The following is a 25,396-nucleotide window of genomic DNA, read 5'->3' as shown; positions in this document are numbered from 1 at the left end:
ATTCTATTCTCCTATTCTATTCTATTCTAAATTTGTCCTAAGTATTCTTAATTCCACAATATACTACCATGAGCTCTGAATAAAAGGCAGCATATGCATCCAATAACAGGATTTTCTGTTTTTCTAGCTTATATTCACTACTTCAAAGTACATCATTGTTTATCCAGGAATAAAGATGTGTAACTGGGTATGTCATGTTGTTGATACTTAGGGGAGATACAATATTGTAGTGGTCTTCAGGGACTGACACATATGGCAGGGAACGGTATGTTCTCTGCTACCCCAGACTAATGTTTCTCAGCATTTCAGGCTAAATCTGCCTTCTGCCAAGAGCTCAGTCCTTATCAGCTCAAGGTTGATTCAGTGTTCCATCCTTCCCAGGTTGGTAAAATAAGGACCCAGATTGCTGGGGGCAATATGCTGATTCTGTAAAACTGCTTAGAGAAGGCTGTAAAACACTATGTGGCATATGTAGATGTGCTATTGCTGTTGCTTTTTAAGATGAGTAGACTTCAACTCCCAGAATTCCCCAGGCAACCATGGAATTCTGGTATTTGCCTTGGGAGTTGAAGACCACTCATCTTAAATTTGCTAAGGTTGAAAAACACTGTCCCGAAGGGTGGGACCAAAAGCAATAGGATGAAGTGCAGGGAAGCAGGAAGCTAAGTTATTAAGAGGAACTTCTTCAGACAAAGAGCTGTCAACCAGTCACAGGAGCTTCCAACCTTAGCATCTTTAAGACTTGTGAACTTCAACTCCCAGAATTGCTCAGCCAGCCTTGCTGAGAAATTCTGGGAGTGGAAGTCCCCAAGTCTTAAAGTTGCTAAGGTTGGAGACTCCAGAACCAGTGGAATAGCTTGTGCCTTAAAGTGGAACCTTGCCCTTCATTGCAGTCTCCAAAGAGTCCGGCTGAAATGTTTTATTTAGCCAACTCTGCTCCAAACTGGAGGCTGGACAAAACAACCCAGCCTTTCCAAATCTTTCATTTTTTGGAATTAACAATTTTGCCCTGAGACCTGGAGCGATACTGCTCACAAAGTTATGTGCCCTGGCTGGTTCAGCCACCACCAATCACTCCAATGGAATCAGGAATTTAGGTCACGAATAAGGCAGGAATGTGGAATACGGTCCTCCCTGCTAATCCAGCCACGTTGAGAGTTTCGGGGTGAAAAATGCAGCGTTTCTGTAAGGTCCTGCCTCTCCTCCTTCGTCAAGAAAGTAAAAACTCTTGAAACTTGGTATTTCAAAAGGAACCTTTTACTGAGCAGGAGTGAGGGGTCCCCAGATTCGGCCACTTTAAGACTAGTGGACTTCAACTCCCTGCTGTCTGGAGAATCCTGGGAGTTGGAAGTCGACCAGTCTTAAAGTGGCCAAGTTTGGAGACCTCTGTGATAGCAAAACAAAAGCAAAGCAGACTCTGAATTCCCTCAGAAGTAATGCATTCGCCAGAAGGCAGTAGAAAAGTTAGATTGCCCAGGAGTGCGGGCACCCAGTTTTCAGCCTCCCCGGGCACAGGAACCGAGGGAGCCCCCACGTATTTCTGTCAGCCAACAACTGACCCCAAAACTCGGCCTGCCAAACAAATCCCCAAACCGCCTCCATCCTACGAAGGCCGCTGGGTGAGTCCCAACCGGTGCCTGTCGTGAGGTGTAGTTTTCTCTGGAAAGGAGGCCGGCGCGTGGCCTGTCCAGCCGCTGAGGGAGGAACCACCGCGACCAGCATGCTTTGCGGCGCGCCCTGCCCCGCCCCCTGGAGAAAGTCTCCATCCGGGCCTTCCCGTCACGGCGGTGGGCGACTCGTCGCCATTACAAGCTGAGGCGGCGGCGCTGCTGAGGCGGACCGGGCGGCTCCCCTTGGCCGCGAACTCCCCTTCTCGCCACTCTCGAGGCGCAGGCCGGGCCTGGCTTGCGGAGGCCTCGCGGGACCCCCGCGCTCACCCCGAGGCCGCTCCTCCGTCCGCGGGACGCAGGCCCGGCCGCGCCAGGCGGCCAGCCCTCTCCTCCGACTCGGACCCGGAGCGTCTGCGGTGGCCGCGCACCCGGCCCGTATTCCTTCCCTCGCCCGGGCGAAGCCGTGAGAAACATGTCGCCATGAGGGTGGCCGAGACGACTGCGCTGCGCCGACCCCGCCGCCGGGCCATGAGCCTGGGCCTCGGCCCCAGCCGCCAGCCGCCCTCTCGCTCGCTCCGTAGCGGCGCCGCCGCGCCCGCCTGCCAGCGCCATGGACAAGACCAGCCCCTGCGGCGGCTCAGGCCCCGGATCCTCCTCCGCGATGGGAGGCAAAGGGCAGCAGCCCCGCTCTAACTCCGCCGGCCCGGCCGCGGGGGAGTCCAAGCCCAAAGGGGGTAAGGCCGCGCATCTGGACTAGAGGGACCCCGCGACCCATGCGCCTGGGCAGCTCGAAGCGGGGCGGGCTTCAGCCTCCAGAATTCCTCGGCCGGGTGGGAAATTTGGAGGCAGGGGGGTCTCCCACCTTGGCCGCTTGAAGACTTGTGGACTTCAGCTCCCAGAATTCCTCGGCCAGCTGGAGTCCACGGCCAAGGTTGGAGCCCCCTGTGCTAGAGCGAAGTCCGAGCAGCCGCCGCCGCCGCCGCTTCCGGGGTTGTTCCGACCTGCGGAGCAGGCCCCGGCCACTGCACGAACGCGCGTGAATCTTGTTGACCAACACAACTTCCTGCCCAATGGGTGGACCCTTGTTCTTTAAAGACAGGGCGAAGCACTCTCAAGCCAGGTTGCTGCCAGTCCTGGGTTGCAACTTAGCTTTGTTTCTTGTTAAGAATGGAGCAAGAGGCTGGGAGCAACGCAAGCTTTTTATGAATCTAAATTTCTGCAGGTTTTTTTTTTAAATAAGGTGCAATTTGGGAGGATAAGAGCTGCTTTCCATAAGTGACCTTGGGGAAAGCCTGCTTAGGGACGACTTTTGTAATCAGCAAATATATAAAGTGGAGATAACATGTTGAAAAAGCCTAAGCTAATATGTTTGTGGAATTTGCCATTTGTTTGTCTGATAAAGAAGGGACTCTGGCTGGGTTTCCAAACTTTGTTGTATTTGTTTTTCCTTATTCAGAATGCTTGGGTATTGCAATTAAAAATCCCAACATTTAAACATTCACAGCCTTTAAATGAGATGAAACTAATTGGATAGATGGCATCTGTAAGTCTCCAATAATTTTGGTTGGCAGGGTTGATGATGATCAGTGAAGCATCCTTGTCTCCATTATTCTTGATGCAGTTGTTGTTCTGTGACAAACTGCCAATTGCCTTAGAAGAAGCACTCCTTTGCCCTGGAGACATCATCGTTTTGCAGAGCTAGAAAAACAGACACCCATCAGTTAAGCCTGACTCTCAGTGATTGCCTCCACACCTTTTTCTTGGGAGTGGTATAGAAGTAGTTTGTCAGTATCAGCTGTCAAGGTGTAGTTAAGCTTCAAACTAGAGCAGGGGATTCCAATCTTGGCAACTTTAAGACGCATGGACTTCAACTCCCAGAATTCCTCAGCCAGCAAAGCTTGTTAAGGAATTCTGGGAGTTGAAGCCCACAATTCTTAAAGTTGCCAAGGTTGGAGATCCCTGAACTAATGCCATGTCTGTTTACTTCCAGAAATGACATGGTCAAAGTGGAGGTTTGGCATATTCTGGAGGGAACTAAGACATTCTGGAATATTTGATTCCCATATCAAAAGATTTTGATCATCCCTGCTATAAATAGCAAGGGTGCTATATTTGAAACTGAATCTAGACAGCAGCATCCTCATTTTTGTTACCTTAAAAAGCTAAGCAAGGTTGGCCCCGGATAATTTTTTGGAGACCATAGGAAATGTCAGTGTAGCCTAGAGGAGATTGAAAAAAAACCTTCTTAGAAGGAAGCAGTGGAAACTAACCTGTTCATGAAGTCATCAATTGAACTACATTCAGGGTACCCCTTTATTAAATATTATAGTTCATGTAGAGCTCATTATTTAATTCCTGCTTTCTTCTTGGGCAGGAATATTTTGCTCTGGGTTCAGTGGTAGAAGAAAGTTTGTGAGACCTTGAGAAATGTCCAGTATTGTGACCTATAGTGTGATCTGAGTGTCATTTTAACAGATAGAGGTTCTGGCTAAAAAAACAACACAGAGAATGTGGCTGTTTCATGGCTTTAGTAACGCAATGAGCCAACTTTTCAGTGACCTCACTGGAAAAAGTATGTGAAGTTTTAGATGTGGCAACAGTGGTGCCTCTTTCAGCACCAATGACTTGAAACAAATGTTTTCCTGTATGTACCTGTTGATCATTAGTCGGTCTGTCCCATATTCACCTGGCATTCATCTGTGCAGCAGAGAATCCATTGTTCCATCCGTGATTGAGCTATCTAGAGATCCAAATATTTCTTCTGGCAAGCTTCACATCTGAAATATGGTGGAACAATGTTTTGTGTTCTCCAAGCCTAAGGTTTCTCATTATTATCCAAAAGGACCACTTGAATCTCATTTGTCCTTTGAACGTTGTTCCAGTTGCCTTCTATATCATCCAGGTAGTCTTTGGCAAACTTGAGATGGGCAGTCCAAAGGTGCTTTTTCCAAAAAGCAACTGAACTTTTTTGTTTTTTTCCCCTTTAAAAAAGTTTTCTCATCCAAGAAACTTCTTCAGTTCTGATGGGCAGCAGAGTGTATTTTGCAGTGTAGATCTCGCTCTTATTCAGTATTTTCCTAATTGTAGACACATAGACTGACACCAGGCAGCACAAAAATACCTGCAGTTTCTTTGCCATTATTCTTTGAAACCTCCTGGAGTGCTAAATGTGCTTCATATTTAGTGATTTATTATTGAACAAGTAATAATATTGCATTTTCTTTATTTGTATCCTGTCTGCTTGATGATGGAGGTCAATGACCATGATTCTATGAGTTCTTCTAGCCTCTTGGAAGTCTTTTTTTCTGAGTTAGTCAGACCCAGTTTTGCCTGGAGTGGTATTCATTTCCCCAGAGCAGATTCATGAAGGCAGACTCAAGTGCTAGCAACCATTCTTCGTTTTTAAATGAAGAATGCCACTTAAACTCACACTTGAGTATCATCTCATTGATTTAAACATCTGACTCAGCTGCCTGATGTAATAAAGCCTCCAGTGTTGGAGCATCACCCACAGGCTTCTGAAGGCAAGTCGTTCCACCGGTTAATTTCTCCTTGGTTCTAGGTTGCTTCTCTCCTTGCTTAGTTTCTATCCATTGATTCTCGTCTTCCTTCTGGTGCTTTGGAAAATAGTTTGACACCGCACCCTATCCCTTCTTTGTGGCAGCCTCTCAAATAATTGGAAGACTGCTATCATGTCATCCCTACTCCTCCTTTTCACTAGACAAACCCAATTCCTGCAACCATTCTTCAAATGTTTTAACTTTCAGACCCTTGATCATATTTGTTGCCCTTTTCTGCATTCTTTCCAGAGTCTCTACATTTTTTATATAATATGGTGACCAACGGTGGATGCTATATTCTAATGTGGTCTTACTAAGGCTTCATAAAGTGGTACTAATAGTTCAGGTAATTTTGATTCTATTAATGCAGTCTAGAACTGTGTTGGCTCTTTTGGCTGCTACCACACACTGCTGGCTCATTTTTAAGTGATTGTCCACTTGGACTCCAAGATCCCTTTCACGGTTATTGCTATTGAGCCAGGTTTCATCTAATCTGTACCTGTACATTTGATTTTTCTTGCTTAAGTGCAAAATCTTACTTTTCTCTCCATTAAATTTCATTTTGTTAGATAGGGCCCAGGGTTCAACTCTTTATTCTTCAGCCTATCTTCTGCAGTGTTGGGTATTCCTGCCAACTAACTACTAACTGGGCAGCTATCAAGACTAAATGGACTGTAATTTATCCAAATGGGACTATTCATCCTGACCCAAATACTTGGGAAAACTTCTAAAAGCCTGCAGGATTGGGGTCAATTATATCATGGCCTCCCCGTTTCTTCCTTGGTGCTTTACCCACTGTACCAAACTGCCTTATAGAATATCTGTACTAACATCTCTTAGATCAGGAGTCCCCAAACTTGGCAACTTTAAGACTTATGGACTTCAACTCCCTGGGAGTTGAAGTCCATAAGTCTTGAAGTTGGCAAGTTTGGAGACCTCTGTCTTAGATGAAACTTTTTTGACACTCCAGGTCACAACAATGCAGAATGGTTCTGTAGAATCCATCACTACAGAAGGTGACATTCATTTTGACCAACTATTTTCAACTAGTTGTTCGTTGTACTAACTGGAGGCTCTCTGTAGATAAAAGGTTCAAGTTTAGAAAGTGCTGCTTTTAGCTTATGACAGCCATGTGTGGACATTGATTATGTCTTAATCTGAACAGGCAGCAGTGCACAAATAGCTCGGTGCTGATATTACCTTCACATTCTACAAAGCCTGGGTAGCAATCCTGCAGCGACAGAATTGCCTAGCAGTTATCAAATGATTTGTATTCAAGGACAATTATTAAAATTATATATGACAAATGTTTTACAAAAGAGGCCTTTCTATACAAGAATAAAGTTGCAAAAATTCAGTATAATACAGTACTTACTAAGTTCTGATAATTTCCAGATAATAATTAGCTGTTTTAAAGGGAGAAGCTCCTTGGATCTACAAGTGCTTGCTCTCCTTTTGTGGTAGTATCTGTCATTTGTATATATAACTTTTTCACACATGTAGGAAATCTGTTTCCAACTGAGGGAATTTATATTACAAAATTTTAAATTTTATATCTTAGGGAATTTAAGGTTGCTAATACAGGTAGTTCTCTACTTACAACAGTTCATTTAGTGACTGCTGAAAGTTACAGCATAACTGGAAAAAGAGCCGTGGTCATTTTTCACACTTATGACCACTGCAGCATCCCCATGATCATGTGATCAAAATTTGAATACTTGGCAACTGACTCATATCGGTCGCAGTGTTCCGGGGTCCTGGGATCCCCATTTGGAACCTTCTGACCAGCAAAGTCAATGGGCAAGCCGGATTCACTTAATGGCCGTGCTACTAACTTAACAACTGCAGTGATTCACTTAGCAACTGTGGCAAGAAAGTTCATATAATGAGGCAAAATTCACTTAACTGTTTCACTTATTAACAGAAATTTTGGGCTCAGCCGTGGTCATAAATCGAGAACTACCTGTACCCCCAAGCTCCTAATAGCAGCTTCTTTCTTGAATTACTGTTCTAATTATAACAGAACTTACAATGATGGAAATATATTGCCTGCATTGGATAGTAATCATTGTTACTTTGGATTGTATACAGAATAATTTATTTTATTGAAAAAAGTTTCGTGTGTGTACTAAACTGAATATTGCTGAAGGGAAGTACTTGAGTATACAAACTCAAATTTTAAAAGATCAATGTTTTCCTTATCAGAAGTATTTGAAAAAAAATATATAGGTAAAGCATTTATGTTTACTTGTCCAATTCCCTTGGGGTGATTCAAAGCATTCGAATCATGAAATTAGGCAACTGAGCAAGTAATCCAATGTTAATAAAATGTTGTTGGTCTGGAAAGGGGCTATCGGTCGTTCTGATTTTGGACCACCATTGACTAAGCCGGCTTTCTTCCTAAGTGACTCTGAGGATGAGTACTATTAAGAGTAATCCTTTCCTGTTGTAAGTAAATAGAGTATAATTTATACTAGTGCAATATTTGTTTATGCCAGCACAAGGGTCAGAAAAATATTATAGTTTTTAAGGTCAAAATATCTTCAGTTAGCAAGGTGTTTAAGTAAAGATGTTTGGTTTCTCCCTGAAGTCATGAAAGTTCTGTGTGGTATGTTTCTCTAGATAAGCTTTTGCTTGGGTTACCAATCTGGCTGTCACTTTGGCCCGATATAAGTTACCTGCTCCACTAGGAATTGCTTTTGACTTAATGCTGAACATTATTTTCTTTCATTGTTTATTTTAGAAGGGAAAAATGCAAGTGGATCCAGACAGCGTTATAATCGTAAGAGAGAAACTTCATATCCCAGAAATGAGACCTTCCCCAGCCAGTCCCGTCGCTCCTTTTCACAGAAAAGCAAAGCTTTTAACAAGATGCCCCCTCAGAGGGGGGAGCAGAACAGCGGCAGCAAATCTTTTAGCCTTTCTTCTAATGGTGGAAGACGAGATGAGGTGAGATCTGCCCTTACATGCCCTAATTAAGCAAATATTCTGCCTTATCTCTCTTTTCTGAGACAATAGAAATGCTTGTTTTACTTCTCTCATTAAAAATGTGAAATACAGATTAAAAATAAGAATCTAATTGAACCGAATGGTCTTACCTTTTTTCCCTGGAGGAAAAAAAATCAAACAATAATGCCCTGTCATGAAAAAATAGTTCTGCAAATATGCAAGAGGTTACTATGAATTCTTTGCTTCTAAATGTGGGCATTAACATGTACATTTTTTACTTAGTTCTATAAAATGTGGCAATTAAACATGGCAGGCCTGGGCATTTGCAGGCCACATCTGGCCCTTCGGCTGTCCCTATCCAGCCTGTGGCAGGGGGCGCGTGAAAATTCAGCATTTTCCAGATATATAAACTGGATGTTTAAGACTTTGCCTTATGCCTAGGTGAGCTCATATTCAAGGATAATAGAAGCTCCTTATCAAAAAATGCATCTCATTGAAATGTTACCTCAAATGTTTAATTCTTGAAAGAACCGATTAAAACTGGAGGGTTGACTGTTGATATTGCTTCTATTTGTATATTTTTAAAAATAATAGTAAATAGAAAATCCTTCTTAACCTATACTTTAAGGGCTGTATAAGCAGTTTTCCAGATCATGATCTTTGAAAGCAAAATATATTTAAAAAAGTGTTGATGATAGTATAGAAAATATTGTCAGAGGAAAGTCCAATGTCCTTTTGCATGTGAATCATATGCTATCTGATGTAAAGAGCTACAGGCAAAAATAAGCTCTCGGCTTATAAGGAGAATAAAGCTTTCTTTAGTTTGAGCTCTGTTCCTACATGAGAAAGCTATGATATTTTTTGGCAAAAGTAAAGCTGTAGTTTGCTTTTCCCCTCCTCCAAGAGATTGTTCCTATGTTCTGGCTTAATGTTCATCTTCCTGGTCAAAATAACGGTCTTTGTGTGGCATAGGTTGTGTTTTTTTTTAAATTGCAACTCCTGCAAACTAAATTGTCTGTTTTCTCAGGTAGCAGAAACTCAGCGGGCAGAGTTCAGCCCTGCCCAATACTCTGGCCCTAAGAAGATTAATCTGAACCATTTGTTGAATTTTACATTTGAACCTCGTGGCCACACTAGCCATTTTGATGGGAGCAGCCATGGCACTTGGGGAAAAAGAAACAGATGGGAAAACAAACCTTTCAACAAAGAGCTTTTCCTTCAGGCCAAGTGAGTGTGACCTCCGTCTGGATCATAAATATCTGAGGGAGAATTTAATCACGATGCTGTGCTGTTCCTACCTGTTGCTTTCAGCTGTTGTTTTGTAGTTTTTATTCTCCATATAAACATTTCCTTTGGGTTTATATTTTACATTTGAAGCTGTTTTGGTAATTTGACTCTCATTGAGAGTCTTGAAAAGCATTTAAATTGCTGCTTGTGTTTGAATTCATTCAAAACAAAGAAAAAGGAAAGTATTGGTGATGTGAATTCGAGACCAGTTTTGTCCTTTACAACATAGCTTTATGAAATTGTTAATGCCAAGATCTAAGATATGTTATTTTATTTGTAGAAATGAATAGTGAACGCAGTTCTGGTTAATTGAGAGCACTCCTTGGCAGGTTAAAAAGCAGATACTTTCCAATTTTCTCTCCTTGATAGATTTGACTTCTGAGAGTGCTGAATGTCCTTGGATTACAGTTAGAGTAATGGAAAAGATAAATTGTGTTGTTTTTAAATTGTTGTAGATAATTTTCAGCAGTTACTTAATCTGAATATCTGTCTTCCTGGATCATTTCTATATAATCAGTTTCAGGCGGTTATTATGAGTTTTTAGTTTTAAATCCCTCGTATTTTTTGCAGCTGCCAGTTTGTGGTACGTGATGATCAGGACTACACGGTTCACTTCACTGACCCAGATACCTTGGTCAACTGGGATTTTGTGCAACAAGTGGTTAGTATCCTTCTTCCTCTCTCAAACAACAAGTACTGTGGTCAGCCTAGAATCGGGGTGATGAGAGATTCAGGATAGAAAAGGAAGTCCTTCGCACAGATCATTAGGTAACTTGTGAATTCAAAACTACAGTTCCCTAAAAAAAGCTAGAGAGGAAATTAGCCACCTCATTTTTTTAGCTGATAATGATGTTATATGAAAATATCCTATATACGTGTATGAGTATGTATACATTCACACATACACATATATCTCAAAGGCTTGCCCAATGTCAAATTGACAAATTTCCAGATTTAAAGGAGTCAAATTGCATTCTGCCCGCTTTGTTAGTTAAATGTTTATGTTATTGATACTTTTGGCTCCTGCCAAACGTGAACTCACGAACCAACTCAGGGCTCACAAACCAACTTCCATCTTTCTGCGTGTTGATAATGCAGTCAGCCATGTCCCAGAGAATACTGACAAAGTATTAGGGTCATGCTGTCAAGACAAAAAGCTGGAAATCAGCCATTCCAAACTCTGGGTTACTATTCACAAAGCATCACAATATACAGCTTCTATAGGTGGACAATCAGTGGTAACCAAATTAAGCAGGTCAGGCCTTTTAAATACCTAGGCCAGGGGTATGAAACTCAAAGCCCACAGGGTACTTAGAGCTGGTCTGTAGGGCTGCCCTGGAAATAGCAAAGGACTGGCCTGTAGTGCCTCTGCCAGCAGAAATGGAGCTCCCTCCCAGGCTCCATTTTTGCTGGCCGAGGGCTGCAGGAGGATCCCCCCAGTGGATCCCCCCTGGGGCATCTGTGGTGGTCCCACCCAGACCACCACAGATGCCCTGACAGAAGTGATGTCAAGTTGGCCACTCCCATCCCGGCCATGCCCATCCACCCCCCTGAAATAAAACACAACTGTGATGACCCAAAGGGGCGTGGCACAAAGGCAACACAGTCACATAAGTAAGAAAAGTCCCTTTAGTACCTCCAACTTTGCCCCCAATATCCAAGGTTCCGTCAGCTGGAGAAAAATCTCTCCCAAGAACAGTCTTTAAGTGGAGGAAATTCAGTCCAAAAACAAAGTACATACAAACTGTAACAAAAAATCCAAACAAACCAAGCTGCAGTAATTAACTTGACAGGGCAGGAGAAGGAATTGCAGACTTGAAAGGCCAGCAAAACACACAGTTGGGAAGACACTAGGAATCCAGATAAGCCTCAACAATACCAGATAATTCACGATTTGCTCTCAACAGTTTGCTATGTGCATCTTCCCTTTTCAAACAGGGAAAACAGTGTTTTCAAACAGTGTTCCCAGCTGCAGCTAATGAAGGGAATCAGGGCCCTTTTCTCCCCTGTAAGCCATGCAACTCACGTTGCTCCCTTCTCTGTTCCTCCCTTCATGCCCTAGGATGAAGAAGGTGGGCCTGGGTCTTCCTCTGAATTCCCTCTCCCTTGCTTTAGCTCTCCCCTGCTCAGCCCAGCTGGACTTTGCCCTTCCCCAGTTTCTTCCACAGCCAACAGAGCCACACTCACACTCTCTGTCAGCTGCTTGGCCCCTCCCTCCTAATCAGATTCCGACAGAGGCATGACAACAACCCTGATGTGGTCCTCAATGAAATTGAGTCTGACACCCTGACCTAGGAATTTAATTCTAGTTTTCCACCATGTGCAAAGAGAAAAATTCGGACATCTCAGTTGGAGTACAAAAGTCCAGTATAATCAAACTTTCCAGCTGTAACGGTAGTAATTCTGTCCTGACAGCAATTAAGCAGTTTAAAGCCAACGGAAAGCCTTCTGTGCCAGTGGTGGTATTCAAATAAAGTTGCCACCGGTTCGGTGGGTGTGGCTTGATGGGCGCACTTTGCACGCTGCACACACTTTGCATGCACGCGCATGCCAAACACACACTTTTTGCAGGCTCAGAGGTGTTCTAACTACGTCCAATTCTGGTCATCACAATACAAAGAAGATGCCAAGACTCTAGAAAGAGTGCAGAAAAGGGCAACCAAGGTGATTAGCGGACTGGAAGCCGACTCATTTGATGGCTAGTTAAGGGAACTAGGTATGTGTAGCCTAAGGAGAAGAAGGATTAGGAATAACATGGTAGCCGTCTTCTAATACCTGAAGGACTGTCACAGAGATGAGGGGGTCCATTCATAGCACCTGAAGGCAGGACAAGAAGCAATTGGTGGAAACGCATTAGAGAGGTCTAAGGAGAAGCTCCCTAGTGGTGAGAGCAATTAAACAGTGGGACAGTTTGCCTCCTGAAGTTGTGGGTGTTCTATCACTGGAGGTTTTGAAGAAAAGGTTGAATATCCTACTTAGGACTCCAGCCAGGGGGCTGAGCTAGAAAACATCTAAAGTCCCAGCCTTGTGGTTCTATGTTTCTACCCCATGTAAATTGGTCGTTTCTTATTTCTGAACTAGCCAATCCCTTGCTTAACTTATTGGCCTAAAATCTCTGGGCAGAAAACTTTGTGACAAGAGTCAAGAAGTGGTATTTTAACATGACGTTAACGTGTTCTACAGTGGAATTGGGTTTAGCCTGCTGTAAGCCATGTAGAACTAGAAAGGAAATGGCAGGGGAGCAAATTTAAATTTTTCTGCATGGTCCAAGCGATTGGATAGTGGAAGTGAAAGTCTCAGATGGTGGGGCTGCTTTTCTCTAGAACTTCATATAAAGTTTGGACAGTTGCTTCTCAGGGATGTTGTTGTTACGTTCTCCATTGAAATCCCTAAATTGGGCAGGTGCTGGGATGACAATCCTCAGTGCTACTGGGAGCAGCATGTTTTTTAAAATAACTATAAATCAGACGGGCTTTTGAATAGTAATATCATGTTTAAATATATTCTGCTCTTTAAAGACGAATACCGTTTGAGAGTTCAGTTTTATCAGTGGAATTCTGTTGCACATTTCCAGCGGATTTACAGCCATGAAGTGCCCTCCTGCCCAATCTGCTTATACCCACCCACTGCTGCCAAGATCACTCACTGCGGGCACATCTTCTGCTGGGCCTGCATCCTGCACTACCTCTCCCTGAGTGAGAAGACCTGGAGTAAGTGCCCCATCTGCTACGGCTCGATTCACAAGAAGGACCTCAAAAGGTACAGAGATTCCCTGAGTGGCGCGTCCTTTTCCTCCTGTACCAAGTCAGTTGTCATTGATCGCTTGTCTTCTCCCCCCACCCCCCGCTCCCCCTTTTGCAGTGTTGTGGCTCTGGAAACCCGTCAGTATGCAATTGGCGATACAATTACAATGCAGCTCATGCAGCGGAAGAAAGGAGCCCTGATGGCCCTGCCAAAGTCCGCCCTCGCCCGTGTGGAGCAGCCCATTCACCTGGGGGGTAAGTGTAACTGGCCTTCGGAAGCTGTGGGGGCTCCATCCTTGGAGGTTTTTAAGGAAGGACTGGACAGCCACCTGCCTGAAGGGGTAGAGGGTCTCCTGCTTGAGCAAGGGATCGGACTAGAGGACCTCCAAGGTCCCTTCCAGCTCCACTCGGATTAGGAGGCTAAAATATACGAACAACAGTTACAGGAATTGGGTACATCTAGTCTAATGGAAAGAAGGATTAGGGATGACACGATAGCAGTGTTCCAGTATCTGAGGGGCTCCTACAAAGATGTGAGGGGCGGGGGTCAACCTATTCTCCAAAGCCCCTGAAGGCAGGACAAGAAACAAGGGATGGAAACTAATCAAGGAGAGAAACAGCCCGGAACTAAGGAGGAATTTCTTAATGGTCAACTCTTTCAAAAAGAGACTGGACAACCTCTTGTCTGAAACGGTCTAGGGTTCCCTGCTCAAGCAGGGGGTTGGACTGGAAGGCCTCTGAGGTCCCTTCCAACTCTTATTATTGTTTTTCTATGTTGAGGATACAAGTATCCTGTGAATTGGGATTGCTTTGAGTTTTGCAAACCTGAGCTGTGTGCAGAATGAAGCCCAATTGCTTCCAGAGTTACTGTATCTCATGAAAGGGATAGCTCTAATGCCATTAAGAACTGTTGCTCTACAGTGGGTCAGTCTCTACACTACTGAAAATCAATCCCTGCTCTCTCAAGGCATCACACAAACTCTCATTGGACAAGCCGGAAGGTGGCATAGGTTCGCCATCACGGATCTAGTCCATCCCAATGAGATGAGGTAATGTTTCTTGTTTCTTCATTCAGATAAGCGGCACAGCCAGTATTCAAAGCTGCTTCTGGCCTCTGAGGCTCAGGTCCTCCAGCAAGTAATCTTGGAGGAGAAGATGGCCCTTGTGCATCAGTATGAGGAGGAAAAACATACACCTGAAGCATGTTTCATTGAAGCAGCCCTGCAGGAACTGAAGGTGGAGAACCCTCTAGACTTTGGAGGTTATGTGTGGAGAGGGATGGAAATCAGTGTGGGTGTAGAGTGGCAGTTGTTGGCTTGGAACACTTTTTGTACATGTTTTGATGTTGTCTGGTTTTTTTTTAAAGAAACTAGCCTGTATATTTCTATTTTGCACAGTGTGGTTTATTTTACAAGGATTGGGATGACCTGAGATAAACCACCTTTGGTTCTCTTGCCTGGTCATGATATTTGACTGGGTTACTCCAATCTGCCTCACAATATGATGGTTCTAAAAATAAAAATTAGGAATGACCCTGTATGATTTTAAGTATTAGAAAGAAGGAACATATAGACAATGAAGATGAATAAAAGCATCATCACTGAGAGTGTGTACAAGTAGTCATCAATTTACAACAGTTCATTTAGTGACTGTTCAAAGTTACAACGGCGCTGAAAAAAAATGACTGATGAGCATTTTTTCACAGTTACAACCTTTCCAGCAGCCCCATGGTCATGTGATCAAAATTTGGTTGCTTGGTAACTGACTCATACTTATGACCATTGCTGTGTCCCAGGGCCACATAATCTCCTTTTGCAACCTTCTGACGAGCAAAGTCAATGGGGAGGCCAGATTCACTTAACAACTGTGTCACTAATTGATCAAGTGCAGTGATTCACTTAACAACCGAGGTAAGAAAGTCGTAAAATGGGGCTGTCTCACTTAGCAACATAAATTTTGGGCTCCATTGTGGTCCTAAATTGAGGACTATCTGTATTATCATCTACCAACCTAAGGTGCTGTTGATGAAGCTTTCCAGAAGCCGTTTGCAGATCTGGCCAAGAGGCCCAGGGGGGACTTTGATTAATTCACTGGGAAACAATTGCCAGGAGGGAATTCCTGACTTTCCTCACGGGCAACTTTTGCCTTCAGTGAATAGAGGACCAGCAAAGTGAAATAGGAAAGTGAATCCAGAAAGTGGAAGAAGGAGCAGCAATGTTAAGAGAAAGTCATGTGGAATGCTGGATTTATTTGGTAGGGCGTAAATCCGAAACCTTAGGAATTCGGATTTGAGTTAACATATAAAGCAAAGCTGAGTTGGATTCCTTCATAGATTCCTTCAGAATCTAATGAGTAAAATTACTGAAAACCAAAAGGGAGTTTGTGAAAAAGAATATATGGAAAGAACAGTTATGAGTCATTTCCGGAAAGAAAAAAAAGAAGATAGCAGGAGCAACTGTTGTAGGTTATTTATTTAGCATAAAGTATGTCATATTATTCTAGGTGCGCAAAAGTTACTGAAATTCAAAAAGCTGGAAGATCGCTAAGGAAGAGCAAACTAGATTTGATATCAGGAAAGCTGAACCTAAGAATGAACCCAAAAGAGGCTATGCAGTTCATAGAACAACTGTTGATGCAAGTTGGAAATCCTTGTAACTAGTTCGTGTTTGTTTATTCAAAATACATGACAGGACGGGGGGTCCAAAGAATAGAAAGCATTCTGTAAAATATCAAGATTTCAGCATGTTGGCAAGAAAAAGTTATTGATATTTTTCTGATAGTCCCAAAGGTGCTTTTTCGGGAGGCAACTGGACTTCCTTGTTTTTTTCTTTGGAGATGTTTTGCTTCTCATCCAAGAAGCTTCTTCAGCTCTAACTGGGTGATGGGGAATGGAAGGATTTATACCGGGATGACTGAGAATCTCCATAAACTTTGGGATGAGCATCCTTTGAATTGTGAAGTAGGAATGGACTTCCAGAAAACACAGCAGACTACGGGAATCATTTGCACTTCAGTTTGAGACGTGGACCACACAGCCTCTTCCCCAACAGCCTGTGCACCTGCCTTCCAACAGGGAAGGGACACAAGGCAGAAAACATCCTGCAGCCAAGAAGGCTCCACACCCATTTGCACCACTCAGGTGACCCTGAGGACACAGGTAAACTTCCAAGTGGCCTCAACGACTCTCTAAAAAGATGCAAATGACCAGCTGTCTGCAAGGAGTATATACCCTTCCATTCCCCACCATCCAGTCAGAGCTGAAGAAGCTTCTTGGATGAGAAGCGAAACGTATTCAGAGAAAAATCAGAAAGTCCAGTTTCCTCCTGAAAAAGCAACATTGGGACAACCATGACCTGGATGAGTGAGAATCTCCATAGACTTTTACTTTTCTGATAATTTGCACATTGCAAGACCACATTCCTAACTCAGTAAATACAAAAATTAGACTAGGTTTACATTATTATATGGTTCTAAAGTCACATAACTGGTTTTCCTCCCAGGATCGTGAAGGCCACTTGATGTCTGACGGTGATGTTCCTGGTGTCACTGCAGCTGTGGAAAAACTACTCCTAACAGAAACTCCTGAGAAAGAAACCGTGGCAGTACCACAGGAGGAAAAGGTGAGTGCTCTTAAATCGCCTTTCATCCATCTTCAGAAGGAGGCCAGAGGAATTGGGTGAATTGGGACCAGACCAGCTTTCTCTGGCCTTGCATGTGAGATAACAACTCTTGAAGTTGATTCCACCCACTTCTGGATGCTGCATTTTGAAAGATTACTGAGAATCGGCATGGAAGTATTCATGGTGAAGAAACTAGAGCGTGTCACGAAAAGAGCAACCGAGACATAATGAGCCTGGCCGATGGAGGGAAATTCTGGCAGCTGCAGTTGCGTCTTGAGATGGGGGCCAAGTTTGTGATCACCAAATTAGATGCTTTCCTGTAAATATCTGCTGCTTCCATTTCGTGGCCAAACATTGGAGAGTTCCCTGCTCACAAGGAAGTGTTTTTTTTTTAAAAAAAAACATGGGTGGATGACCCTTCCTGCCTAAAGGCCTCCTGCTCTTTCGATTAGTGCTGAGCAGCCCATGAGGAGGAGGAAGATGCCTTCGGAGGCGTCTCCAATATCGTCTTCTCGGCTTCTTGGTGGGTGGCCTGAGTGCAGTGGTGTGGAGAGCAGCAGGAAGTGAGGGACCCAGGCTCTTTGTCCACCCAGAGATTCCCTGAGGACACTTTGTCTTCCGAGGCTGCCCATTTTGCAAGGAGTTTCTACCTAGTTTTAAAGACAAATTTGGTCGTTGTTCTGGAGTATGATTCTCCAGTTTTCTCTTCCCGGCCATAGTTTCCCTTCCTTGTCTTTGTGCTGGCCTCACCTTGAGCCTACAGAGGGAAGGAAAGAAGAAATTAAGTGGCAAAAGACCAGTGGGTGCTAACTGGTTTTTTTTATTGCTGCAGTGCATTCTAGAATATACTTCTGCTTTCAATGATGAACTGCTGGCATCTCCTCCTGCGGCTCCTGCGAGTGGAGATCCCCCTGCTTCGGAACATGCAGAGGCGGCGGCAGATAACAGCGTGGAGAGGAACATGGACCCCGCAAGCGCAAGTGAAGGAGGGGAAGCCAATTGGAGTGCATCTGCCTCTGGAAAACCCAAGGCTGCGTTTGCCAGCAGACACACCCAGAGTTCTCCTTCCTATTACTTCTACCAAGGTCAGCAAAGGAAATTCTGGTCCCAGTCATGGTTATAAGTCAAGAACTCCCTGCTATCACTCTGCTTAAATCCTGTCTCACCCTGAGGGGCTGTTCTAACTTCCTAGCTTTAAAATAACCGCCCTACAACTTCTTTTCTGATGCTGCAGCTGAAGACGGGCAGTGCCTGTATCTGCACCCAGTGAACGTCCGTTGCCTCGTGCATGAATATGGGAGCCTTGAGAAGAGTCCAGAGAGGATCACAGCTACCGTGGTGGAGATATCCGGCCACTCCATGACGGAGGTAACAAGGGGGTGACCATTCATAGCCTCCTGGATGATGGGCATTAAAGCTCTCGTCTGCTAGGAGAGGTTTCCAGTTCAGTCCTTGCTCAAACGCTTTCCGGGAGTCTCTTAGGGTTGCCTGTTTTGTCTGCTGGCAGTCGGAAGGGTGGAGTTGCGGGGAGAAGAATTGGGGTCCATTTCTCTTCCCTAAACCCCAACTCCCGTCTGCAGGACGTGCGTCAGCGTCATCGTTACCTCTGCCATTTGCCCCTCACCTGCGAGTTCAGTACCTGCGAATTAGCTTTGAAGCCTCCCGTCATTTCGAAGGAAACCCTGCAGATGTTTTCAGGTGAGATCAGAAAAGTGGGTCTCTGGGAGTTATGCCTTCTGTTATAAAAAAGAGTTTCAAGAAAAAGTTAATCGTCTTCTTTAGCAGGTGGTGGTGCCTGAAAAACCTTGCCGGAGCTCAGAATTGAGCCACGCTTAGTTTTTAGTTGGAAGACCACTAAGAATGCTGTAGCTGGAGGCTGTTCTGGGTCAGGAGAGAAGAGGCACAGGTGCTTCCCTCTTGTTCCCTAAGAAAACTTGATGGACGTGGCCACGAAATCCTCAGGGACAGAGTCAGCAACTATAGTCAACAGCTTTACTTTCAAGTTCCAACTTGCATTACCCGCAAGAAAGACTACCTAAAAAACAGCTTCGACAAAAAGTATCCTCATTTTTAAATTAAACCAGTGAGGAAAAACGAATGTTCTGTTTAGAAAAATCTAGTATTTGAGATTTCGATTGAAACAAGAAAGGCAGTTAATGGAAGTGTTGAATTTGGAAACAAGAGATTGGTCTCAGGATTCTGGCAGTTACCCCCATTTAAATCATGAGTCTCAAGCCAAACTTCCAAAACTTCAAAAGGATTTGTTGGGAATTAACATGTCCGGCACTGCCTGGGTGTAGCCGTCTCTGAGGCACATTGTTGTTCACTGTCACCCTTGACCCTGGTTTCCCCGGGTGTATTGTAATTCGTATCCATAGCCAAGAGTCATTAATCATGCTCTCCAGTTAGAATTTTGCCCGGCAGAAACTTCGGTCACCTAGTTACTATCTTTGAAAACATTTATGGAATGCACTTTTGGTTGCAAGCTGTTGCACTGCTCCGCCCTCCCTTTCTGTTGGCAACTCTAAAAAGATCATAGGGATATTTAATGAGTTGACAATTGGATCCATGATGATGAATGGCTTTGGTAGTCAATGAAAGCTGAAGTCTGAGTACTGGATTGGGCATATGAGGGATGGTGGAGAGGAGCTGCCATCCAATTCCCCGTGAAAGGTTGGCACAGCAGAGATTTGGTTGCCTGCAGTAGCCCATCTCACCAAGGCTCTCTTTCAACTTAGATGACATTGAGAAACGAAAGCGGCTCAGACAAAAGAAAGCACGCGATGAACGGCGGCGGGAACGCAGAATTGAGATGGAGGAAAACAAGAAGCAGGGCAAATGTGAGTGGCACTCCTGGGCACAACTCATCTGTGTGTCTTTTATCCCCTAGTATGCAGGCATAGCAAGTCATTCAGTGTCGTGCTGAGGGCAGCCAGCTACCTCCTGTTCTAATCCTGCCTTGGGCCCAAAGCCAACTGTCTAGGCCAGGGGTTCCCAAACGTGGCAACTTTAAGACTTGTGGACTTCAACCCCAGAATTCTCCAGCCAGTAAGTCTTAAAGTTGCCAAGTTTGGGGACCCCTGGTCTAGGCACATTCTCTCCGCCCTGGGAAAAAGACAACAGGAAGCCACTTCTGAAAAACCTTGCCATGGAAACTACAGGGACTTGTACAGGCAGCCTCTGAGAACCAGACACAATTGAATGGAAGGCGGAAAGGTGCAGGTCTAGGCCTATTTTGGCAGGGATGGGAAGCAAAGCCCGTATTAAGGATCATTGGCACCATACTTGGGCAAAGTTTGCTGCAGGGAAGCTGCAGTGCTGTGGAAGTCATTTCTCTTGGGAAGAAAAGGAAGCTGCCTGGCTTCAGTTGACCAGGGTACCTGAAGAGAAAACTCTTTAGAGTTTGTTATGGTAGGAGAACTTCTGCTTTTACCTCTAGATCCAGAGGTCCGGATTGCCTTGGAGAACCTGCAGCAGTTTCCGGCCTTCAGCGCTTGCTCAGGAGAACTTGCTGGCCCTGAGAACCAGAGCCACCTGCTACCGCCTCGTGTTGGGGGAAGTCCCACTTCTCAGTCAGGTAAGCAACCAAAGCAATTTCAGCCATCAGCAGCATCTTCTAAAGCAGCATTTCTTGACCGTGGCAACTTTAAGGATGGGCGGACTTCAGCTTCCAGAATTCCCCAGCCAGCATGCTGGGAGTTGAAGTCCACACATCTTAAACTTTGCCATGGTTGAGAAATACTTCTGTAAAGGCTTATTTAATTCTGTTTCCTCCACCAGTCAGTGGCAACGCTTAACATTTGCGTAATAACTAAGTCAGTCCAAGGGGACAGTAATGCAGCTGCAGGCCTGCCAGATGCTTTCAAAGGCAAAGCAGCAGCAGACATTTACAAGCTGAAGCCTCTAAGAGGACTGGAAATCAATTGCAGGGTGCCCATGTGTGAAAAACCAGGAGGGTTAAAATAGTAATGAAAGTGGAATTTGGGGAGTACAGTATCAGAAGTCTGTAGCTTATATTCCCTGCCTCTTTAGTAACAAGTCTTCATTCTTCAACGTTTGCCTTTTTTTGTGTCTTCCAGAGTCCTTGTTGACTCCACTGTCATCTTCCAGCCTTGGCAGTCCCCCATGCCTTGTTGGAAGTCTGGAGGAGGATTCTGCCTTCCCCTCGTTTGCCCAGGTGCGTGAGTGTGGCTGCTTGCAAGACCTTCTCATTTTAAGGAGAGCAAAAGTTGAGGCTGAATGCCGAGTAAATCTTGAATTGTAGAAATGGCAGTTCCCTTTCTCGTTTATCTCAAGCAGCTTTATTGGTAGTCAGATGATCCAGCTTGATTCTCAAATCAATAAAAATCGGCCTGTGAGGTGAATACTGGGGTTTCTGAGTCCATCTTGCATCTTTTCAGATGCTGAGGGCTGGAAAAGCCAAACCAGAAGTATGGAACAGTTCTCAGCCAAAGAAGAAAGGTAAGCAGGATGATTCCGTTGGCCGAAGCCTTTGTGTGGGTCCTTGGGGCTCTCTGAGGTTGATGGGTTTGCCCGCAGACGTTTCATCACCTAACTAGGTGAGGGAGCTGCTGTTTATATCCAGCAGTTTTCTAAAGTAGTCCTTTCTGAATAATTGTGCAGTGATGATCACGTTTGAAATGGCCAACAACAATGATGAAATGCAAAAAACAAAGTGAGCCCTTGTCGATAAAATTTAAAGTAAAGTGAATCAAGACAAGTCATGAACCACCACGAAAATATTCAAGAGTTGTAAATTTTATTAACACCCGAGGAACCTGGAAGGCCAAAGGCCTCATCCCTGACAAAGGGGGAGCCACTAAAGGAGAGTTTTATAGTCAATATTCCATCCTGAGGCCTGTTTAGCCTTTCCAGGAATCTCAAAGCAACATTTTTCAGAGGAGGCCCCCACTGTGGCGCCTCTGGTTCCAGGAGACAGCGATGCGGAGAGCGATAACTCGGACCGTGTGCCTGTGCCCAGTTTCCAGAACTCCTTCAGCAAAGCTATTGAGGCAGCCTTCCTCAAACTGGACAAACCATCCACTTCTGACCACCTATTAGGTAAGTCCAAGGAAAGGACATTCGCCCTCAATGCTGGGCAGAAGTGCAGGGGCAACTGGGCTACTTGTTCCTCTAGCCACCCCGGGACGTTTGTCCCACTGGGGTCATACCCAGCTGAACACAGGTAGTCCTTAACTTAGTTCCACAATTGAGCCCAGAATCTCTGTTGCAGAGTGAGACTTTCGTTGAGTGAATTTTGCTCCGTTTTCTTGCCCCATTTATTAAAGCGAATCCCTGCAGGTGTTAAGTTAGTAACGGGGTTGTTAAGGGAATCTGGCTTCCCCATTGACTCTGCTGGGCAGAAGGTCACATGGGGGAATCACCTGACTCCAAGACGTAAGTATGAATCAATTGCCAAATGGCTGGATTTTGACCACATGACCCCAGGGCAGTGGTGGCTAACCTTTTTGGGCTCCTGTGCCAAAAATTGTGCGTGCGCTTGTATGCTCCCACTTGCATGCCAGCACCCAGAAGGCAATGCGCACCCGCCACGCCCTCTGCGCATGCACGCATATTCCCCATTCGTCCACCCACCCCTGCCGCCCCGTTACCTGCACTGCGCCTCACAGCTGATTTTCGTCCTCCCAAAGGCTTGAGGAAGGCTTTTGTGCAGGCTCCTGCAGGCCGAAAACTAGCCCCATTTTGGAAAAACAAGAAGTGATGAAATAGGGCTAGTTTTCGGCCTGCAAAAGCATGCAGAAGCCTTCCTCAAGCCTTTGAGAGGCCGAAAAAGGCCTCAAACTGGCCGAAAATCAGCTGTGAGGCACGCACATGCGCAGTGAGGTAAGTTTGCCTTCAGCTCGCATGCCGGCACAAATGGCTCTGCGTGCCACCTGTAGCAGGCGTGCCATAAGTTCGCCCATCACGGACCCAGGGGATGCTGAAATGGTCGTGAGTGTGAAGAATAGTCATAAGTCACTTTTTAGTGCCATTGTAACTTTGAACGCTCACTAAATGAACTACTGTAAGTCGAGGACTAGCTGTACAGTGTACACGACCCAGATTCTAGGACGGCGTGACAATGCCAGCTTGCACTAGTCTCGGTGAGATCATAAGTTGTAAGCTGCCTTGGGCTGCATAATAAATAATAAACAAATAAGGTTGCCAGGAAAGAATATTTAGCCAACTCTAAATGTCTGCTGGCAAGAGCAGATCCTAGACCAGGGGGGTCAAACCTTGATTTCATTGAGGGACACATCAGGGTTTTCTTTGACCTCGGAGAGCCGGGGGGGGGCATGGTCATGGTGGGTGCGGCCGGGGTGGGGGGAGGGCGTGATATGGGACTTGTGTCTGGGGGCGGGGGCAGCTGTGGTAGCCAAGTGCTAAGGCAGGACTCCCCTGAGACCCTCATTCGTTATAATCCTTCCTTCCTTCCTTCCTTCCTTCCTTCCTTCCTTCCTTCCTTCCTTCCTTCCTTCCTTCCTTCCTTCCTTCCTTCCTTCCTTCCTTCCTTCCCTTTTTCTTTGTCTTTCCCTTTCTCCTTTCCTGCCCCTTCTTGCATGCTCAAATGCAAAAGGGGAAACATTTCTCCTTTTCTTTTTAGTTTTGAAAACAGGGCACGGGGGGCTGCATGTGCACACACACACACAGCGCCCTGTTTTGGCTGGTAGAGGCACCCTGGGCCAGTCCTTTGCTGATTTCAGGCCGGTCCCGCAGGCCAGATCTAAGAACCCTGCAGGGTAGATCTGGCCCAGGGCCTTGAGTTTGACACCTCCGTCCTAGAGGTACCATCCTCAACAACAGGCGGGCTGTACTTTCTGGCAAAGTAGAACTGGGACCATTAGGCCACATCTGCAGTGGGCAGGTATCACAGGAGTTGCAGCTGGTTTGCCTGGGAACGTTTGCTGGGAGATGGGCGGGGAGGGGCAGGGAGAAGGCTTGAGGGGAGACCCCTCCTCGGTCAGGCCTCTCACCGGCCGCTCCAAGGAAGGCTGCTGTTTCGAAAGGCTGTTTCTTCTTTTGCAGAGGAGAAACGGGGCAAGAAGAAGAAGCAGAAGCAGAAGCTGCTCTTCAGCACCTCCGTGGTTCACACCAAGTGATTTGATCGGCGGGCAGATCGCTCCCCCCCACCTTCCCATCTATTGGGTTCGCTTTTGTGTTTTTGCTGCTGTAGATAAATTATTTTAGTCCAGACATGATCTGTTTCCGGGAAGCAGGGAGGGCTAGGGTTGATTAAAAATGGGCATAGGTGGTTTGTTTGCTTGTTGATACCAAACCGGAGGATTGCAACACACACACACACACACACACACACACACACCCTCGGCCAACAGGATTTGTGCTTTGCCAGGCGGACTCTTGTTTACTTGGCTTGCCATTGGGCTGTAGAAGGACAACATCTGGGTGGAGGGTGCACAGCTGCTTTGCCATTCGGGGGACAGATTGAATGCAATCGGCCTGAGGCTGCAGTGAGCTAAGCGCAACCAGGGGGCTGTTGCTCACACTGTGGACATAGGGAAGACATCAGCCAGTAGAGACCTAGAGACACACACCGATGGCTGTGCCCACTTAATTAGCACATGAATGAGCCATAGGTTGTGGTGCACGTAACTCAGTTCCTCCCTCCTGAGGGCTATTGTCTTTCTGCGAAGACCAGGGTTTGCAGAAGTCCTGTTGGAAGAAACCTACCAGGGTCAAATCCATGTGCAGGGACTGCTTTGGGGGCGAAGGGGCTAATTCCTGGGGGAAGGGAGGAATGGGGAGCAGAATTCCCCTTTGCACAGAAGGGGCAGCCCAGAGGAGCCCGGCATTTGTTGGATTGCCCTAGATATCAGTTGGGCAGGAGGATGTGGGTGTGTTCTTTTCCCACTGTTGTTTCTTCTGTTTGAGAAATCTCTCATTCTGCACTGCTTTTGGCTTGATCTGAAATTAATTAGTACTGAAGTGTTATTTCCATTGACTACAATGAAGTTTGGTGTAATATACCAACAAAGGTAAATAGTTGCAATAAACCATATGCACAACAATTGGTATTTCTGCAGGGTTTTTTTCCCCCCAATTCTATTTTTGATTGAGTTACTCTCATTTGGAATCAACTTGCTTCGTTATGAACAGTCATTACCGACGTCAAAAGCATCTAGCTGAGCTTCGTTGTTACTCCACTGCAGACCAAACCAGCAACACATCATGCGGTAACTTCAAATTAACAAACCAATGATCTGTATAATCACTTCATTTTAATACATGCACGAAATAGCCTTTCTTATGTCATCCCTGAAATTCCTCCCTAAGCAGAATATTCCTTCAGTATACAGTGGGCTTGTAGAAACTTCCTGACCGCAATTGGGGCCAGAAGTTCAGTCACTAAGCAATATGGTTGTTAAGTGAGTCATCAGGTGACTGGATCCAATTGTATAACCAGTTTTACCATGGTTATTAAGCGAAAACCCCGCCTCCTCTCAACGTGTATCTTTCTCCCTTCCTATCTGTCAATTTTTAAATCAGTTTTAGTGTTAATATTGTTTTAATGTTTTGTCTTGTTTTTATGGCTTGTAAGCTGTCTAGAGTCACCTGGATGAGATGGGCAGCATAGAGGTTTAATAAATAATGACCGCAATTGTTAAGCG

At 45.2% G+C, this 25,396-nt stretch overlaps 1 protein-coding gene across 2 annotated transcripts; it reads left to right on the top strand.

Moving 5' to 3' along the window:
* The first annotated feature begins 1,737 nt into the window (after positions 1-1,737).
* On the top strand, positions 1,738-24,796 carry RNF10 (ring finger protein 10). 2 transcript variants are annotated; one of them, XM_026717006.2, is made up of 17 exons: positions 1,738-2,344; positions 7,914-8,119; positions 9,147-9,346; positions 9,977-10,067; positions 12,981-13,165; positions 13,268-13,404; positions 14,225-14,385; positions 16,650-16,769; positions 17,602-17,854; positions 18,004-18,137; positions 18,350-18,467; positions 19,508-19,609; positions 20,209-20,346; positions 20,849-20,946; positions 21,170-21,230; positions 21,669-21,830; positions 23,796-24,796. In XM_026717006.2, exons 1-17 carry the CDS (start codon positions 2,221-2,223, stop codon positions 23,867-23,869), a joined length of 2,364 nt encoding a protein of 787 aa, XP_026572791.1. In that variant the 5' UTR covers positions 1,738-2,220; the 3' UTR covers positions 23,870-24,796. The 2 variants fall into 2 exon arrangements, with proteins under 2 accessions (XP_026572791.1, XP_087769706.1); XM_087913580.1 differs by lacking the exon at positions 21,669-21,830 and having other exon boundaries at positions 1,740-2,344.
* Positions 24,797-25,396: the final 600 nt, after the last annotated feature.

This window comes from Pseudonaja textilis, chromosome 15, assembly GCF_049901715.1.
Source record: "Pseudonaja textilis isolate UNSWEBS1 chromosome 15, rPseTex1.2, whole genome shotgun sequence".
In the NCBI taxonomy this organism is placed as follows: Eukaryota; Metazoa; Chordata; class Lepidosauria; order Squamata; family Elapidae; genus Pseudonaja; species Pseudonaja textilis.
This window is presented reverse-complemented; position numbering and strand designations above follow the sequence as displayed.

Bases quoted from the DNA above. Each gene is read 5' to 3' on its own strand.
- RNF10 (XM_026717006.2), top strand. From the start codon at position 2,221: ATGGACAAGACCAGCCCCTGCGGCGGCTCAGGCCCCGGATCCTCCTCC. The intron at 17,855-18,003 runs GTCAGCAAAGGA...CTGATGCTGCAG, and splicing joins TTCCTATTACTTCTACCAAG to CTGAAGACGGGCAGTGCCTG. The intron at 18,468-19,507 runs GTGAGATCAGAA...CTTTCAACTTAG, and splicing joins AACCCTGCAGATGTTTTCAG to ATGACATTGAGAAACGAAAG.